Source organism: Protopterus annectens, chromosome 3.part0 (assembly GCF_019279795.1).
Source record: "Protopterus annectens isolate FY-2018-M chromosome 3.part0, PAN1.0, whole genome shotgun sequence".
Taxonomy (NCBI): Eukaryota; Metazoa; Chordata; order Ceratodontiformes; family Protopteridae; genus Protopterus; species Protopterus annectens.
In genome coordinates, this window is record NC_056731.1 from 865,644,013 (window position 1) to 865,665,070 (window position 21,058).

Genomic DNA, 21,058 nt, shown 5'->3' on the forward strand with positions numbered 1-21,058 from the left:
GACCGGACAACATCCCAGGCTGCGTTTTACACAAACTTCAGAATGAACTGGCTCCCCACTTAAGCACCATGTTCAATAATAGCCTCGCATCAGGCTTTGTGCCCACTGAATGGCACACAGCAACAGTTATCCCACTCCACAAAGGGGGAGCCACCACTGATCCCGGGAACTATAGACCTATTAGCCTGACGAGCCTGGTCTGCAAAGCCATGGAACATATCATCATGGAACTCATAAACAAAGAGATTGGTAACCTCCACACTCTGGATCCCACCCAGTTCGGGTTTGTGAAAGGCAGATCATGCCTCCTGAACCTGATCGACTTCTTTGAGGCAGTCACCAAAGCCAAAGATGAGGGTAAAGTGGTTCACACAGCCTATCTTCATATCGCCAAGGCTTTCGACACCATCCCCCATTCTGGAATTATAGCTAAACTCAATAAACTAGGCATAAATCCCTACATCACAAAATGGGTTGCCAACTGGCTCACTGACAGAACCCACACTGTAAAGGTTGCAGACTCCAAATCTGACCTCAAACCAGTGACAAGTGGAGTACCACAGGGTTCCGTCTTGGGACCGCTCCTGTTTGGTATCTACTTCTCTGAAGTACAAGCTAACACAGAAGGTCTCTGGCTAACGAAGTTCACAGATGACTGCAAACTAGGAGCTATAGTCAAGTCCCCAAATGATGTGAACATCCTACGGAAGGGCCTCTCTGAGACAGATGTCTGGTGTCAGAGCCATGGCCTCAAGCTCAATGCCAAAAAGTGCAGTGTCATCCCCTTTGGTAAAAACTCTGTACCCATGAACTACCACATAGGCAGCAATCTACTTAACACCGAATGCGTGATAAGAGACCTTGGAACCCAGGTGGACAGTTGTCTCTCCTTTGACAGTCACATCGCCACAGTAGTCAGGAAGTCCTTCTACATGGCACACCTCATCATAAAAGGGTTCTCGTCCAGGAAAAAAAAGAGGTCATCGTTACCCTCTACTCATCACTCATTAGACCCATTATAGAGTACAACGCCCCTTTTGGAATGTACCTCACAAGACATCTGCAGCAGCTGGAAAGGCCACAGAAGTACCTCACAAAGAGGATTACTGGCCTCAAACAAATGCCCTACACTGACCGCCTCAAAAAACTCCAGCTTTACTCCGTAGCATATCGCCTGCTCAGAGGTGATCTCTGCCTAACATATAAAGCTATGTCAAATGAAGACATGCTACACCTAAAGAAATCCCAATCCCTCCGAGCTACATGCTCTAGGGACCTAAACCTTGTCACCACAATAAACAGGACATGCTGGAGGGATAGATTCCTATCCCAGAGACTTCCCATACTCTGGAACAGGCTACCCATCTATGTCAAGCAAAGTTCTTCATTAGCACTCCAAGAAAAATCTTGATGAGTGGATGGGAAATAGGAAATACATCCCGGGGATCACTTCTGTGTCTCTGCTCGTCAGTGGAACAGGAAAATAACTTTTTTGGGTGGCGTAAGCCAGGGAACCTTGTTGGCTAGGCTTGCGTAGGCCCTTGGCCTGATAGCCTAGTACCTACCTATGAACATAGGAAACTTTCAGACTCTGGATCTATCCCAGTTTGGCTTCATCCAAAGGCAAATCATGCTTACTTAACCTGATGGACTTCTTTGAAAGCACCACCAAGGCAATGGATGAAGGCAAAACAGTGCATACTGCCTACCTTGACTTGGCCAAGGCATTTGATACAATACCCAACCTAGGCACTGAAAACAAACTCATGGAATTAGGCATTAACTTATGCGTTATATGCAGTACAGCCAGATGGCTCTCAGACAGGACCCAGGAAGTTAGGACTGGGGAGACCACCTCCACAAAGTGGCTAGTCTCTAGTGGAATCTCTTAGGGTTTTGTGTTGGGCCCAGTCCTTTTTGACATTTGCTTCTTGGAAGTCAAAATCAATGTCAAACACGTCTGGCTGACCAAGTTTGTAGATGAATACAAACTAGGGGCAGTCACAGAAATCCCCCCAAGACACCAAAACCCTATAAGAAGGGCTAACACAGATAACTGACTGATGTCAAAGCCACGGCTTAAAACTCTGTGCCAAGAAATACTGAAAGGTACCTTTTTGGGAAGCCAGACATACTATGAAACTACCTCACTGATAACAGTCCTGCTGAATAGATCCAATAGTCAAGGATTTGGGGACGATTGTGGATAACAACCTGACTTTCGACCAGCACGTGTCTAAACTAGCAGAAAAATCATTCTATTGCTCAATTTATAAGCAATACATGACATGCAGGTCCAAGAAAATCATTCCTCTGTAGTCGTCTACGGTGTTGGACCTCAGAACACCTCTGGGCGGGCGTTATTTACACAATAATACACATCTTGTCAGCATTGTTACTTGCGTAATGGCTAGTACACTTGGCAAACTTCCGCATGAACTGAAGTGTACTTTTGGGAGTTTAATGACTCACCGCAATGTGATACGATTCTACTCTGCGGTTATTATTTTGACACCGTAACGAGCAAAGCTCTCCCCCACTTAATGAAATCCCAGCACCTCGATAAAATGCTGCATATTGCTTGCCACGTTCCATAATACCGTATTGGACACCTGCAGGTCAATTGCACTGTTTTCTTCTTACTTGCAGTCACATTCAAAAATATGTACTATAATGATATTCGGAAGTGCTGGACACTTTGTTAATCGTACCACTGTAAGATTTTGTTATTGGCATTCTGCTGCGCAATGTCATTTGTTTGACTCAGCAATATTTTTCTGTCGTACATCACAGTTTTCGTCAATAATCCATGCTAATCTGACATTTCGTTTATTTTCATCTCACATACGTATTCATTATATTTTACGGTTTCGATGAGTTGCTTTTGTCATTAAATCGTAGAGAGAAACAATCATTCATTACTAGCGCGCTCTTGTTCAGACGACGATTGTATATATTCTTATTTACAACACCCACCTCTCCACTACAGCCCAATATAGAGACACATACAGTACTCTCAAACTTCTGCTTTATGTTTGCACGGGGCAAGGAAACGTCACGACGCCGACGTGAAAATTCCAGGAAGTAGGCTGATGGAGGTCAGCCTGTACTAGTATTCGCGTATTTTGTAGTAGTGGGAGGAGTTGGGTATGTAAGGCTGTTGAACTGTCACGGTGGTGCAAGAACGCAAAATGAAGCAGTGAATCCCTCTGGAATGTCCTGCGGATGATATATAGTTTGTCATTTTCTTTGGCGTGTGATAATTAGAAAAAGTGATGTTTGAGAATTTTAGAGAACGACTGCTGACTGTTCAGCAGGATTTGGCAACAGGGTAAGCTAACATAGTTTAAGTTGCTAGTATAAGATGCCAAAGTTTGGTTGGGGTAGGGGACCCTATTTACTGCTGGCGTCCAGGGTGACTACATTGAACTTAAAGTTCAGGATTTGAGTTGTGTCAGCTTGTTTTTGAATTTTTTTCTTTTGTAGATTTTGGAGGGACTATATACTTGTGTCATGCAAATGGTTCTTTTTTTCCTTGAAAATAAGGAAATACCTAGGTTTTATGTTAATTAATTTATTTGTCAAGTTTATGGTAAAGTTAAACGCATTTTGTTGCCTTTACTTTCTCTGCACCGTCATTTGTTGTCTTGCAATAGGCAAGGCTGGCGAAAGTTTCTACCTTCATTCCAACGTTTTTAACCTAGTGGTGTGTGTGTGTCATGTGACTTTGTTGTGGCATGCCACTAAAAAATTCCTTTACACTTGCATGTGACGCCGTTTGAGCGAAGTGTGATTGTAAACAGAGTTTAATTAGTCTGTATTAATTCTTTGTTTAATAATGGGAGTGAAGTACTTAAGTCTCGTGTACTGAAATTACAACTTGCTTATTTATAAAACAAAGACATACTGTCATCCTTCCGAAAACTTTAACCCATGTACTACGGACAATTTTCAAGAATATTGTTCTCTAATTTCTATTTTATTTCATTTCATATTATTTTATTTATTGTCAGGATAGATGGCCTGGCCTAAATACCATTTTCAACCATAATCTGGGTCAAAATGCAGTGCAGAAATGCGAACTGTGGCTTGCAGTAATATCTGTCTGATTTGTAAGGTTACATAGTACTGTGGCATAGTTAGTTAGCATGTGCTTGCTGATTTGCAGTGTACTACTTGCAGTATTAATGGTAGGTAATTTTGTCTGTTGAGTAGTGGTGGAATAAATACACTATTGGCACTGGGCTGTCTTTAGTGCTCAGCACTCCTCTCCCCCTACCTCACACCCTCCTGCGCGTGTATAAATGTTTATACACACACACAGTTATGCCCAACCATGCACACACAGTTTCAAGTTTTGTTAAAAATCAGCCACCCACTAATACCAAAACATGACCAAAAGTCGTTTGTAATTTGCAGTTACTATGCAAAGTTGGCTTTTACTACAAATAATTAAGGGTATGATGTAGGGCTAATAAAATGCTCCCTTTCCATCATGAGTTCCTGTACTCCACAGTCTGGTTTCCTCTTCTCCGTTTGCCTTATTTGTGACTGAGCAAATCAGTTAATCAAACAGGGACCTAGGTAAGGCTGAAAAGGGATAGGGACGTATCTAGGATTTTAAAAACTGTTCACGTGGGAGCCATATTGCACACAACCCTCCACACCCCTTGGTCAAAGGAAAGATCGTGCCACCACACTACTGTAAATGGAAAAGCCATATTGCACCAATCCCAATTCAGTCAAAAGGTATACGTCATACAGTGGCAGTGTGCTACTCAGGGGACATCTCCTGATGAACACAGGTTTTTGCTTTTTCATTATTACCTTGGCCACATCGCACAGACTGGCTTGTGGTTATAGTGCTGCTTTGCAACAATGGTCTGTATGACACTTGGTTGTAATATGATAAGCCACTATATCATGTCACAGTAGCTAGTCTCAGAGGTCAGTTCATGCCAGTGCAGATATTCAGTACCCCTCAACAACTGTTTGACATCATGACGTAGATCTTCTGTCAGTAGCTATAGGAGTCAGAGCCTAGAGATAGGGTTTTGAGATGATCCACATACGACATAGGTTCCTTACAAAAAGAATACAGGGAGTAAACAATGTGGACATTCCAGTTGCTGCATGTGTCTGTCAACTACATACTGAAGGGGACATTGCACAGTGGTGTGATGATTTCTGTGGACATAGATGCCATGCCCTTGCTTACTGCAGAGTAAAGAGAGTCTCCAGGTCCAGTCACAGAAATGCAGCATTGCCACAACATGGAAACTGGTCCCAAAGAGCATCTTATTTTGTGACCCCTTTTTTAGGGGTACAGGTTCAAGATGCTATGTGACATTTAACAGGGAACTTATGTATGCCTACAGGCCTTATCGCTGAATCACAAGTTAATGCAACGAGTTTTAGACAATTTTAATGATTAGGATGCAGCAGGAAATATTGACTGATGAAATGGCTGGACTTGCAGGCATTACTACTGGTAACATTGAATTAATTGGTAGCACACCTTGCATGTTACTGACCATTTACAGAATTAGAAAGATTTTTAAGGAGGAATATCCTCTGCAAACGATCAGATTTGGTGTTAACAGTATTTATCATTCCTAACATTCACTTACAGAAAAGTAGCTGCAGTAGCTTCAAAACTTGTTTTGAAGAAAAGTTAGTGGATTACACTTAACAATTACAGTTGCAGGTGAATTTTACTTCAGAAAATGCATGTTAGTTTGCATTCTCCTGATGATTTCTGCTTTTGTCCCTGATTCTGAAGGTGAGACGTTGAGAACTATGCCTAACATTTCTTGCTGCAGATGAATGGTAATTGTCAATGGAAGCCATCCTTGGAAGCTAATTAGGACACAATGCTCTGTGAATTAAATCGTTCAGCTGTTTAGAGAAGCATGTTAGCTCTGAGCACGATCATATGGTATAACCCCCACAGTAAGATACTTTCCAATACTACATATCATAGCAGGGCATGTATTTCATTTTATTTATTTTTAAGCACATCTCTGAAATTCTGATGTCATAATGGCATAAAGAATTACAAAAAAATGTATATATGATATATGTATGTGATCAATACTGACAGTCAAGAAACTAGAAGCAAGAAAACCACATATTGTTAAAAAAAAAGACAAACACAGCATTGCCATTTAAAAGTTAGGATCACAACAATAAAAGCCAGCAAAGCATGATATATACAAATGCATGCAGACAGCACTGCCATTGAAATGACTAATAGATCACAAAATAAGGAACCAACAGCCCACTCCTAAAATTAATCTTTTGTGAAAGCACTGATGATTCAATTCCGATGTTTTACTAGTACAGAAGTAACAATTGTACATAAGAAATCACATGGTAATTGTAAAAGAAAACACAAAGATCAATGCACGTTAGGTTCAAGCAAGGTACCCTTTATTACTTGCAGCAAGGAGACAAAGCATGTAGGCACAAGGTTTGTCTGATTTTCCACAGTTCAACCTACAGTTTTTATACAGTTTACATAAGATGCTATTATTAGATTTGCTGCTGACATGGTCAAATAATTGCTGTCTTGCAAAAACATGTTTTTTGAGAAAAACAACCTGGCCTTGAGTTTGTTTTAGCTTCCCTTAGTTTCTCACAATTCTTTCTCTAGGTCTACTATGATACATTCAAGGTACAGTCCTGGCCTCAATACACATTCTGCTGACCATGGTGGATTTACTGACATCCATTGTTCTTTCTTCAGAGCTTCTAGCAGCTGCATATTTTCACACAGAATAAGCAGTCACACAGAATAAGCAGAATAAATGTATTAACTCCTTTTAACCCTTAATACACTAAACCTGCATTTTGCAGTTATATATTTTAATATACTAAGCTTACATATTACATTGCAGTTATATATTTTCCTAACATTTCCCCCCTTTTAAAACTTTATTCCACTTTCAAAACGAGCATAAACAGTTTTTTCTTCCCATAACCATTTCCCACTCAGGATTTGCAGTTAGAGTTATTCAGTTCAAGCTTGTGAAAGTATTTCTTCAGTTTTTAATCAATACCTCTAACTCAACATTCTGATATAAAGTTTTTGAAATTGAAGCACCTGTGAAACTTTCAACTAGTCCTCATACAGGGGATGCAGCAGCATCCACACACCATCAGTAAGGCTGCCCCTACACAGATGGCAATCAGAATGTTCATCAAGATGCTGCCCCAACCCCCGAACCATTTTTGGAAAAAGTCTGTCAATGGATTCGGTCCTGGTTTGGTCATAGCCGACACTTGCTGAATTATTTTGAGATGGCTGTCTATTTCATGTTTGTTGTCAGGAATAAACGCACAGCACTCCTCCTGGATTAAAGCGCACAACCCTCCTTTCGCTGCTAGGGTGAACTCGAGAGCCATGCGATTTTGAAGCACCACTGTCCTCATGGCTGTGAGTTCATCAGTCACCAATTGTAGGGCGGAAAAAGTCACATTACTCATTGTTTCAAAAAGTTTGGATAGTTTTCTCAGCTCCCAGATAGATTTCACTGCTCCGTATGCTGGTATTATGCCCGCCCAAGATATGACGTCATCACCCAGATCCATGTGCAAAAGTCCTTTGTCACTCACATGGGCTAAATCATGGTGATATATCCAGGATGCATCAACTTGTCCCACCGGATTAGTGGGTTTCTTGATTTCTCAAACGTTTTGAATTTTCCCCTGGGGTAGTGTTGATACATGTCGTATTGCTGGAATCAGATATGCCAGAAAACAGCTTCCAGACCAATTGCCTGGTAGCCATTTATATGCTCTATCACCACACAAGAAATAGCAGTCAGGAATTGTGACTGAGATGTTGCCGATTTTATAGTTACTGGGCTTTTGTTGGGTCATAGCCCAGAACATTTTACTATACATGATTTGATTTTCATAAACTGTTTTCTTTCTTTCAGTAAAGTCATTGCTAATGCCAACATGTAATTGCTGGCCTTCGTTTGTCATGGTGCAAGAATTCTCAGTACAGTGATGTGCCACTGTCATATTACAAGTGTTATTTCCAACTTCTGTTTTTCCATAGTTTTGAAAGCACACTGTTTGTTCCTCTTTTTGCCTCGGGTAAAAATAGGGTCACTCTTTTAATCGATGTCACATTCACTGCATCCTTCAGTAGTGATTGCCAGGTTTGATTCATATTTAAGGGAATCTGTATTAAGGGTATTCCTCTATGTGCAGTAGGAATAGCTGCACAGACCCAGCAGTTGGAGATATTGAGGGTGTCTGCATAAGCGTGCTTAATAGCCTGATAAGTATTGAAATTTGGGTGCCACTTTGAACGTTTACTTCGTTCTACTTGTGTGGCAGAGAAAAGAAATGGCCACAATAAAAAGATTATTGCTACCAGTACAGTTAACAGGATAGTCATGCAATATTTCTGCGGGCATGATTGCTCTGCATTCCTGTTTTCTCCGGTTCCTTCAAACAGATATATTTGGATCTTTCTTGCCTCCGTCATCTTCACCCAGGACACGTGATCTTACTCTCTGCCATATAGGACCCCAGCACCAATGATTGCTTCACTGGGTTTGAGACGGATCAGTTCCTATTGATCTGACCCCCCTTTGTAGCCAGACTTTTTTGTGCTTAGGGTCCCGATGGAGAGGTAAGGTCTTTGTCCAGCTCGAAGCTCTTCACCAACTTGCAGTGCGTCAGATGTATCCACGAAGCTCACTCTGCTATCTTGACTGCAGTAGGTATTGAAAGAAGCACCTGGTAGGGACCTTCCCACTTTGGCGATGCCCAGTTCTTTTGCTTCACGATTTTAATCCACACCCAGTCCTCTGGCGTCGCCACCACTTCCGATGTTCTGGTTTGTTTTTGACCTAAAACAGAATTAAACTGCAACAGATGTTTAGAACTGAACAACTTTTTCATATATTCAGCTAACGTAAAATCAGCTTCCTGGTCTGATGACATGAGAGGTTTCCACTGGGGTGTATAATAAGCCCTCCCATACAGCTTCTCGAAAGGAGTCAGTCCTTTTGCTGTAGAGATAGTTCTCATGTTCAACAGTGCCAGGGGTAAACAGTACAGCCAGGTTTTCCCTGTCTCAGCTGTCAATTTCCTCAGTTTGCTTTTCAGTATACCATTATGTCTTTCAACCAGCCCTGCAGACTGCAGATGATATGCACAATGACTTTTTAAAGAAATACCAAAAAACATACTCAGCTGCTGTATGGTTTGATTTACAAAGTGCGTACCATTGTCACTATAGATTCTCTCCGGAATTCTGAACCTAGGAATAATTTCCTTGACAAGTACCTTTGCTACTGTAGCTGCATCTGGCTTTTTGGTTGGAAAGGCTTCCACCCATCTAGAAAACATATCTATAATGACAAGGCAATACTTCTTATTTTCACATTTGTTCAATTCTATGAAATCCATACAGATAGTGTGAAACTGATATGGTGGTGTGAGAAAACTCCCTTGCTTGGGCTTTATCGCCCCCTGTGCATGGTGTTTATTACAAATCTGACACATTAAACAAATTTTTTTAGAATAGTTTGTAAATCCGTATGTTGTGAATACTTGGTTCACCAGCTGTATCATCCCCCATGTTGAGACATGGCACTGCCCATGGCTCAACAATGCCGCATAACGGAACAAATTAGAGGGTAGTATTGGTTTCCCTTCCTTAGAGATGTACAGCCCATTTTTGAGGACTGCTCCTCGTTTTATCCATTGCTGTTTTTCAGTGTTTGCGTTGTTTTCAACATATCCAGATTCAAAATTTCAGAGGGTTGTAATTCCTCATTTAAAAGAAATACCTCTGTAGCTGCTTGTTTTGCAGCTGTATCAGCTCTTGTATTACCTTTTGAAATCCTATCTTGTTGCTTGGTGTGAGCTGCACATTTGCAAATGGCCACCTTCTGAGGTAACTGAATGGATTCTAAAATCTAAAATAAACTGTGCATGATTTATAGGTTTGCCAGTAGATGTTATCATTCCCTGGTTTTTCCACTGTTGTGCAAACACATGTACAGTGGAGAAAGCGTACTGGCTATCAGTAAAAATGTTTACACATTTACCCTTCGCTAAGGTACATGCCCGTGTCAGGGCAATCAATTCTGCTGCCTGTGCAGATAAATGGTGCGGTAAAGATTTTGCTTCTATAACCTCAGTATCGGAGACTACTGCATATCCTACTAGGTTCTGTCCTGCAGGGCCCCTTTTGCATGAGCCATCCACGTAGTATGTCACCTCAGCATTATCCAAGGGGACATCCGTGAGATCTTTTCTAGGTAGTGTCTTTTGCTCAATTACCTGCAGGCAGCGGTGCGATGTGCCGTCTGCAGGGGTTGGGAGCAGAGTAGAAGGGTTCAAAGTCGTGCATCGTTCAGTTGTCATATGAGGTTGGCTCAATAATATAGTCATGCAGGAGAGATGCCTAGCAGGGGAAAGATATGCCACCTTTTCTTGTAACAAGATAATTGCGACTGCATGGGGTACCCTCAAAGTGAGGGGGTGGAACAAAACTACTGAAGCTGATGCCTGTACTGCCATTGCAGCTACAACTACTGCCTGGACACAGTGGGGTAGTGACCGTGCCACTGGGTCCAGCTGTGATGAATAGTAAGCAATGGGACGTTGCTTATCCCCATGTTGTTGTGTTAGTACTGATGTCATATAACCCTGCTTGCAATCTACAGTCTGGAAAAAAGTTTATGATTTGGTAATCCCAGAACTAGAGAGGATGCTATTAATTGTTTTAGTTTACAAAAAGCAGATTCTGCTTCTGGTGTCCATTGTAACAAATCTTGCGCTGCCATGGGTGTCTTGTATATAAGGTCAGTTAGGGGTGCAGATTCCAAAGCATAGTTTGGAATCCAACTTCGACAAAAATTAGTCATTCCCAAGAAGGACATCATTTCCTTCTTGGTGGTAGGCTTTGGTGCCTGCAATTTTGCCATTTTTCTGTCCTCATCTAATGTTCTACCTTCCTTGGATATCACATATCCTAGGTACTTCACCTGCTTTTTCCAGAGCTGCAGTTTGTCTTTGTTTACCTTATGTCCCTCAGTGGCTAAAAATCGTAGAAGTGCTACGGTATCTTCCCTACAATCCTGCAGGGTGGGGGCCACTAACAAAATGTCATCAACATAAAGTAAGATTTGACTACCCTTCCGCGGATTAAACCTTGCCAAGTTACTTGACATTTCCTGTGAGAATATCGTAGGGCTCTGACAATATCCCTGTGGTAGTCGCGTATATGTGTATCTTTTTCCCTGAAATGTGAATGCAAACCAATACTGGCTATCTGGGTGTATCGGTATTGAAAATAATGCATTGCTAATATCCACCACAGAGAAATACTTTTGTTGAGGTTTTAAGTCATTTAACAAAGTGTGTGGATCTGGTACTATGGGTGCCCTCGGTATTACTGCGTCATTCACAGCTTGCAAATCCTGGACCATACGCCATTCTCCATTGGCATTTTAACTGGAAATAGAGGTGTATTACACGGAGAATCAGGAGATTCCACTAGTACCCCTCCCTTAAGTAATGCTGCTATAATAGGTTTTATCCCTGCCTCTGCATCTTTCCTTAAGGGGTATTGTCTTTTCTGTGGTCTAAATGCTGATTTCGGTGTGATATTAACTGGTCCTGCCGTTCGGATAAGTCCTACATCTGATTTCCCTGTTGACCAGAAAGTCTGTGGTGTATCTCGCAAAGTGTTTTATTCCTCCTTCAGTAGGAGCGTCCATCAGCTGTCTTCAAGAGAATGCAGGTGCACAGCTGGGTTGGTCTGTGTCACACAATTCAGTTTCTGTACTTGTATTCCCTGTCCCGATAGTTCCAGTTCTGTTTGTTTCTCCCATCTTGTGGCTTTCTCCCCTAGGCCCGCCCACTGTATATTTTTATTCTTGGTCAAGCTAACATGTGGTAATCGATTAGATTTATAAAGTGTTAAAAATTCCTGGGGCAGTGAACAGCTGACTACACTGTTACCTTCTGTGTCCCAGTACAGGTTACGCAGTACCACTCTATTTGTATGATTCTTAATCTTTCTTCATATTCCGTATCGGGTCCTGGCGTATTACAAAAATATAGGGTACAATGTAACAGGTGTTGTTTATCAATGTCGAGGGAGGGAAACTTACTGATGGCTACATTCATCAGCTCCTTGGTCACAGCCCCTGGACCAGTTGTGACCAAGTCCTGACTATACCAATAAAATATTTCGCCCCCCGATTGCACCGTAAAGGTGTCAGTTTGTCACTGTGCTTCCATTCCCTGCATGGTTGGGACTACTGCTATGCCAAATAACTGCACAAGATCCCTGCCCAAGAGATTCACTGGGGACTTTGCAGAAACTACAATTTTACTTTTCTGTGTCAATCCCGAAACCGGATCAGTTATTGTAATATTGCAGGAGAGGGGCTCCCGATATAGCTGTCCATTAGCTGCTTTGACTAATATGTAGTTGGATGATTCTGAGTTTTTTGGCAATTTGGAGGGGTGTATCAGGGTTCGTGATGCCCCTGAGTCACACAAAAATGACCTCCCTGCCTTCCACTGAAAGTATAACTTCTGGTTTAGTATCTGCTAAGTAGAGCTCCAAGCTCAATAAAGCCAAGTCTAGTACTTCATCTTCTACTTCACCGTCATCAATTCCCTGTACTTCCTCTATTCCCCTTTTCACATTCTCATTTGTCCTTTCTGCACTAGCCCCTTCTAATGATTCCTGACTATCATATAGTCCATCTTCCGTTGTTGCTTTCTTATTTTTCCTGCAATCCCTTGCCAAATGTCCTTTTTTACCACATTTGAAACATTCACCCCTTTTTTTACGTCCTTCAAAATCTTCTGATCATTGATCAGACTGTCTACCTCCCTGTGCATGTTTCCTGCCCTTTTTCCCGGGGTGTACTACATAAACTTCTGCTCCGTCCTCTACAGAAAATACTTCTTTTTCTTTTTGCTATTAAAATGCCTTTCGGCATGCCTAGCATATTCGAGTAGTGATTGTAACCTACTAGTTCGATGGCCAACTATATGTTTTGTAATAAAACTGCTTATAGGCACACTACTACCTTTTAAAAATGCATTTTTCAACTGCTGCTCATATGGGGAATCTTGTTTTTGGTCTTCGGGGATCTGCATCCCACAGTGGTTGTTAACATTCCAGCAGCCTAGCGAAATATTGGTCAACTGTCTCACCCTCCTGTTGGATGCATTGATTAATGCACGTCCAGTCTGCCCTAGGTTTCCATTTTTCAGAGATGCAGTCTGTAAGTCCTTTTACTCTAGCGTCTAAGTCTGCACTGCTATGAGGAAGGGGTTTTTGTTCAACATCACGAGGATTCCAGTTGCCACAAATCATGTACCAATCTGGCCCTACAATTTGTCGAACTACCCTTTCTATTTCTTCCCCGTTTAAATGATAGCTTAGCCTCATTCCTTGTAAGTCGTCTGAAACTTTTCTAAAATTAATTTTCGGATGGGGAATCCCTCCTGTAGCTTTCCGGATATCTTCCGGAGTCCAGGGTCTATATACTAAGATGGTTGGATCCTGATTATCCTGCCCTGCCTGAGGGTTCGGTACTTCTATGAGTGGACATATTTCCTCTTATTCTTCTCCCGCAGATTGTGTGTCTTTAGATTTCTGCCACGACTCTCAATTGCCTGCTTTTGTTCGGGAGCTAGTTTCAATGGGATTCCTTATTTTAGCTAGTTTCAGTTTTATAGCGTCCCTATCCTCCGTGACCACGGGATATAGTAGGGGTGGATCTACCTGTCTACTCACTCCATATTCTGGTAAGGGAGGGGGAGGCAGAGGTGCTGATGCTATTACTAGGTTGTTATCCTCCTTATCTAAAAACATTTGTCTTTGAATTCTTGTTCTTTTGGTCCCTACGGTTTACTTCTTCATCCACCTGTGTGTCTGGGGAATTCCTAACTGTCGTTGCTTTTACCTGACCTTTAGAATCAGTTTTAAGTTGTTTAATAAGTTTGAGTGAGGATTTTTCTAGTTTTCCGGCAAATTCATATTTAATAACCCATTTTGAAAAGTATCTAACGTTGTCTGCGCGCTGTGACTACATATATTTTGCATCTTCCATTAACAGTGGGTCTCGGGGTGTTTTTGTACAGTTATTACCCATTTTCTTTTACCTTTGATTGTTACGTAACTTCACCTTGATTTTCTAGTTTTAACAATAACCACGGATTTTGTTATAGTCTCTTCAGCAGGACTGCCTAAAGTCTACCTATTCCGTTCTTTCCCTGATCTATGACAAGACATTACCTTTCTTATCCCTGACTGTAAGACAAAATACAATCTGATAAAAAAACAATACATATCTAGTCCCTGATCCTAAAACAGAAAAAAAGTAGATTCACCTTACCTGAGCCCACGTGATTGATCGCCGATTCGCAGAAAACCTGTCCTTCAGTCCCAGATCAGAAAGTGGCTGGCCTCTTTTGACGACAATTCAGTCGGAGGACTTTACATACAAGAAGAACCAATTTGGTTTCTTTCCCTTACAGTTTCAGCCACCTGGCCGCCTGATCCGAGGTGAAGAGAGGGTTTCCGGTCCGAAGGACCAATCTTTAAAAGAAAACACAAAGATCAATGCATGTTGGGTTCAAGCAAGGCACCTTTTATTACTTGCAGCAAGGAGACAAAGCATGTAGGTACAAGGTTTGTCTGATTTTTCCACAGTTCAACCTACAGTTTTTATACAGTTTACAGAAGATGCTATTATTAGATTTGCTGCTGACATGGTCAAATAATTGTTGTCTTGCAAAAACATGTTTTTTGAGAAAAACCACCTGGCCTTGAGTTTGTTTCAGCTTCCCTTGGTTTCTCACAATTCTTTCTCTAGTTCTGATATACATTCAAGGTACAGTCCTGGCCTCAATACACATTCTGCTGACCATGGTGGATTTACAGACATCCATTGTTCTTTCTTCAGAGCTTCTAGCAGCTGCATATTTTCACACAGAATAAGCAGTCACACAGAATAAGCAGAATAAATGTATTAACTCCTTTTAACCCTTAATACACTAAACCTGCATATTGCAGTTATATATTTTAATATACTAAGCTTACATATTGCATTGCAGTTATACATTTTCCTAACAGTAATTAAGGGTGTTCTCGACTGTTAACATTTTAATTTTGTTGCAGTTAAGTTGGTGGTATCCAAACAAGAAGTACTACTACACTTCCCAAAAGCAAATAGTTTACAAATATTTTCCTACAGCTTAATTACTGTTAATAGTATGTCGGTCAGCTTCTTGGTGAGTAGCCATTGTTAATAAATGCATTCAAATGATTGTGAACTGATGTGGAAAGCTGCAGTTAAGCATGGAATCACAGTGTGCTACAAATGTTTTTGTTTATTGCTTCTGATTATTGGGATAGCCTGTCTGGATAAACTAACCCTTTTTCAGAGAGGTCCTAGGGAGAAAGTCTCCAAAACATAATAATATACATGTTAAGAATACAAGAAAGCAAAGCTGAATACAGTGGTTACAAAGGTCTATAACAACAGTGGCAATGATAAATTGTAACACAATTCCATGATAAATGCATACTGAGATGTAAGCAAGCAAAGTACAGTAACTTAGGTTACAAGGACTAGGTGTAACCTTGGTAAAAATATACTTTTGTGTGATTGACAGTTGGAAATCTTGTGAGATTTATATGGCAAGTGCACAATGCAGCTTAAAAAAAACTGGATGTATTCAAGAGAGAGAGACTAGTGAGAATGACATGGGAGTAGGGGGGTCAAGGTAAATAGTTTGCAATTATATCCAAGAAAGGAGAGAAGATAGAGGAGTAGCTAAGTTATGCATGCTGCTCAGTGGAAGAGAGGGGAGATACTAGAGCTAAGGATTACTACCACATAGGTGGTAGTCTACTTAACACCGAAAGTGTGATAAGAGACCTTGGGACACAGGTGGACAGTAGTCTCTCCTTTGATAATCACATCGCCACAGTAGTCAGGAAATCCTTCTATGTGGCACACCTCATCACAAAAGGTTTCTCATCCAGGAAAAAAAGAGGTCATTGTTCCCCACTACTCGTCACTCATTAGACCCATTATAGAGTACAATGCCCCTTTTGGTATGTACCTCACAAGACCTCTACAACAACTGGAAAGGCCACAGAAATACCTCACAAAGAGGATTACCGGCCTCAAAGAGATGCCCTATGCAGACCGTCTCAAAAAACTGCAGCTTTACTCCGTTGCATATCACCTACTCAGAGGCGATCTCTGCCTAACACACAAAGCTATGTCAAACCCAGAGCTTTTAGACATGCTCCACTTAAAGAAATCCCAATCCCTACGAGCTACACGCTCCAGGGACCTAAACCTCATCACCACAATAAACAGAACATGCTGGAGGGATAGATTCCTGTCCCAGAGACTTCCCATACTCGGGAACAAACTACTTATCTATATCAAACAAAGCTCCTCATTAGCACTGTTCAAGAAAAATCTTGATGATTGGATGGAAAATAGGAAATTCACCCCGGGGATCACTTCTGTGGCTCTGCTCGACAGTGGCACAGGAAAATAATTTTCTTGGGTGGCGAAAGCCAGAGTACCTTTGGCTAGGCTTATATAGGCCCTAGAGCCAATAGCCTAGTACCTACCTAAGTGTAGTACTAATGAGAGGAGATATGGTGAGAGGGTTATTATTAGAGAGATTGTATGGAAGAGCGAGTAAGGTTAAGCTAGGGTAGTGCTGAACAAGAGAGAAAAAGTGGGGAAGGTGGGGGAAGCTGGTGTGTAGCTGTGAGTTTATTCTGGTGAGGGGCAACTACAGAGCCAGGAGTCTAATAGGTGGACTTTCAGATTTTTTTTTTAAGGAGCTTGTACAGTGGTTCTGCCTTAATGAAAGGGGAATGGTGTTCCATAAAGTCTCCAGTGGTATTTTTGATTTTGTTAGTTGTAATATCAGTTTGTTATTGGAGCAAAGATATCTGTTTGGAATATGGGACTCAAAGATATTGGTGAGAGATGGACAGTTACTAGGTTTATGAATGAGTCTGAGTGGTAAGAAGTTGGGAAAATGTAATGTAAGGTAGTGTGATTTTAGGCCACTGTGTTTTTTTGAGAGCCTGACGGTGGAATATATGGGGAAGTTTGGTAGCAAATTTGGCTACTCTGTTAAAACATTGTAGCTTGTTTAGTTGGGTGGAGTGAAGGTTGGTAAAGATTGGAACTGCATAGAAGAGTGCATGCAGAAGGTGTGTGGCAGTGTGAGTCCTAGAGGAGTCTGCTGGGGATGTTTTGCTTCCATACAGAGAACATAGTTTTTGGTGGGTTAAGCTGTGGTACCAAGTCAGGGATGGGTTATGAAATCTAATGTCAGTGAGTTTTTGTAGAGGAGTAGGGTGGGAGGCAGGTGTCTAAAGCTTTTGAGAGTGCTGATACATAGTTACCTGTGTTTCTGTTTATGGTCGCAGGTCCTAGGTGTATACTAGGCTAGCTACTGCTAGGGCCTTGCCTGTTCCTAAGAATGGGATTTCTCTGAGATACATATGTCATTCCAATATGTGCTATTTATGTCCTAGGCAAAATTTTAGACCTTTACATCTAATAGTCCTGATGCTGTTTTGCAAATGTGCAAAAGGTTTATTAGAGTGGCATCCAAGAATGCTTTGTATGCCAGGTGTAGATTGCCTCTAGGTAGTCTGTAGGAGACAAGAGTACAGAGAGGGGGCTTTGAGGCAATCTACATAGGACATTGCGTTTTACTCCCTGTATTCTTTTGTAAGCAGCCTCCTTTGCAGACATTCTAGTTGCATGTGACTGGTCAAGTACATACCGAAGGGAGGCATTATACTCCTGATGAGGGCCAAGTACAGTGATATGATTGATAACTTCCCTGGACTTGAATGCCAAGCTGTTAGTTATAAGTTGTGCAGCACAGAAGTATTTTCTTACTACCTTGGACACATGAAGCAACAACAAGTAGAGACCACCACGATGAAATCAAACTGGATTTATTAAGATAAAAACAAGCGCTTTCACGTATATCCAAATACGCTTCCTCAGGTTTCAAACTAACATTCCATATGGCAGCTTATATAGCTAGTAAAGATTTAATTAAAATATATCAGTAGTTCACTTATTCAATTATTCAATTTAATTTAGCTAGAACTTAAAGTGAAATATTGTCACTAAAAGGGTACATAGAGCATGTAATTGTTGCTTTCAGCAAAAAAGTAAACAGAAATAAATAAATACAACACTCAGACATGCTCAAAACATTAATGTATAAATATTGCATCAAAACTAACTCTGTTAAATAATATTAAATTATGACTAAAACTACAGTTACGATTAAAACCAATTCCAAAAATATATATGAAAACCTGTCAGTCAAGCAATAGTAATATTATTCACTAATAGTATTATATATGAGACTAGTACTAGTAAAGGCTAGGTTACTATCTACATGTGTTCCCAGCTCCCTAGCTAGTGAATATACTCTTAGGGGTTTTTGGCATTGAGTTTTAAGCCATGACTGTGACAGCAGTCATCTGTCTGTGTTAGAACCTCTTGTAAGGTGTTTACATCTTGGGGGATTCTTCTACTGCTCTAATTTGCAAGCATCTGTGAACTTGACCAGCCAGCCAGATTGACTCTTTTCTTTCTTTCTTACTAATTAAAACCAAAAGCATAACCTGCAACACCAAAACACCAAAGTAGAAGATTTTGTATAAGAAAACATCCAGACTTTAAATCAGGAATACTTTATTCATGCAGTCCTCCTCATTCATCAAACTAGACATGTCTGTCTGTTTATATTTCAGACATCTGTCTATTTAATTATATCTCCTTTAGCCATAAACATTACTATTTATGATTAAGTGTATATTTAAGATCTCCTAGACATCCAATTCCAATAGCCAATTCTACAGACAAGAAACATTTCTCTTGAATTACTATATCTCTCTCACTGGTTTGTTACTTCCTCAAAGTTGCTTCTCTTCTGTAATCAGTAATCAGATGTCATGTCAATTTCCCCATAATCCCTCCCCACACATCCGCATATGTAACCTAATACATGTGTATGAAGTATGAAAGGGGCTCCACAATAATCATCTCATCCAGCTGTGCGACTACTCTCTACAGCAGGACACTGTTGGAAGACCAGGCATTGCTGTGCAAGACATGCAAACAACAAACACAATGAAGTTCATACATGCTAAAAAGGCAGCATAGCATCTTTGCAACCAGAGTGAAATGAAATTGAGAAGGGCAGTGATTGTACTGTGGTGGAGACAAAAACATTTTGGGATTGCGAAAGAAGACTGTTGAGAGAGGTAGGAGACTAGTTAGGACTGTACACACTTCTCTGGGATTTTGGATGGAGGATAGAATTGCATTAGGGTGGTAATTACCAGCTTGGTAGAGTCACCACTTTTACATGGGAATGGAAGTGGCATCTTTTTTTAGGAAGAAGAACAAATAACACCTTTTAAGCTCATCATGCTGAAAGGGGAACAAGCATTATAATGCATGTTTTTTATATTTCTGTATACTGTACTGTTTGTAATAAATAAATAAAAATACAGTGTAGGCTTCTGTGGCTGATTTAATGTTCTCGGCAGGCACATTGTCAGAAGCTAGAGTGGTAGGTTTTAACTAACTTGGAAGGTTTTTTTTTGTAGGTAGTGTGTGTCTGTTGTGAAAGAAAAAAGTGAGAATGAGAGGGAGAGCAGGAGGGTGGGTGGGGTGGTGGTGGTGCATAGAATGAAGAATAAATGAATGAAATGAAATTGTATTGTATGAAGTGAGTCTGGGAGTTAAATGAGGCAGTGTTTTCAGAGTCATTGGGAGTGGATTGAAACTTGGGAGAGTCTGAAGTTTCTTAATGTATGACCAGAGATGTCTAGGGTTGTTATAGTTTTGGAACTGGGCATTGGTAAAATATTTTTTTTGCTATAATCTGGTATTTTGTTTTGGTTCCTGGGGGTGTTTGTATTTTTGGTGATTTTGCATGGCTTTATCTGACTTCCAGGCTTTATCCCTTTTCTCATGAGGTGCTTGGTATTCTGCATAACCAGAGCAGGGGTTTGATTAAATTCAGAGACGGCTTCATCCAATGGAAGTAATTTTATGTGGGAGCAGTTTATATGTATATAAGTTCTCCTATACAAGCTAAGCTGGAGTCTTTCATTGAATTTAAAGGAACTGGGCAGTTCACTCTGAAAGTATAAGAAGATCATTAATCCATGAACAAAAGAATTATCTGCCATTCACACAAATGTGTGAATTAGCTTCAAGTCAGCATGAAATTGTGAATGCCAAAACAGTTCACAATTGTGTCTAATTACAGTTACAGAAGCCACCTACCTTTTAAAAATGTAATGGGGTCCCCTGAAGTCACGCCCAAAACACCCATATTATAATCTTAAAGAGTTCATAATTAAAGTTTTGCCAAAAATCCATAGACTACAACCCCTGCAGAAGTTATTCACTATAAGCCTCCAAACAGGCTTTATGAAAGATGAATTGAGAAAAGAAACCATCATTCCTGACATCAGGTGAGGTGTCAATGAACCAGTGAAATTTTAGACCCATAACAAAGACAACCAAAATCCCGGCCCACACCCAGTGCCCTTCCGCAGCTGTCTTGGTATCCGTGCAGTTCTGATGTACTGCGCGTACTGCCTCGTACAATGGGTTTAACATAGCGAGACAGGTAGCAAGGATATGTATTGCTTATTTTATAACTGTCTCGCTATGTTAAACCCATTTAACATAGCGAACATAAAAAGCAACGGAGATCTTGCTTTCTCGTTGTTTTTAACCTGTCTCGCTATGTTAAATGGGTTTAACATAGCGAGACAGCTTTAAAATAAGCAACGGAGATCTCCGTTGCTTATTTTAAAGCTGTCTCGCTATGTTAAACCCATTTAACATAGCGAGACAGGTTTAAAGAAAAGCAACGGAGAAAGCAAGATCTCCGTTGCTTTTTACTAATAATCGCTATGTTAAAGGAGTTTAACATAGCGAGACAGTTTAGAAAAACAACGGAG

General features: G+C 40.7%; 1 protein-coding gene across 1 annotated transcript in view; it reads left to right on the plus strand.

The window, feature by feature from the left end:
- Nucleotides 1-3,103: 3,103 nt before the first annotated feature.
- Nucleotides 3,104-21,058, plus strand: part of DTNBP1 (dystrobrevin binding protein 1) — a 2,114,168-nt gene continuing 2,096,213 nt past the window's right edge. Inside the window, exon 1 of the mRNA XM_044065204.1 lies at nucleotides 3,104-3,331. Within this exon, the coding sequence (XP_043921139.1) occupies nucleotides 3,276-3,331 (56 nt within the window). The 5' untranslated portion in view covers nucleotides 3,104-3,275. The remainder of the gene's footprint in view (nucleotides 3,332-21,058) is intronic.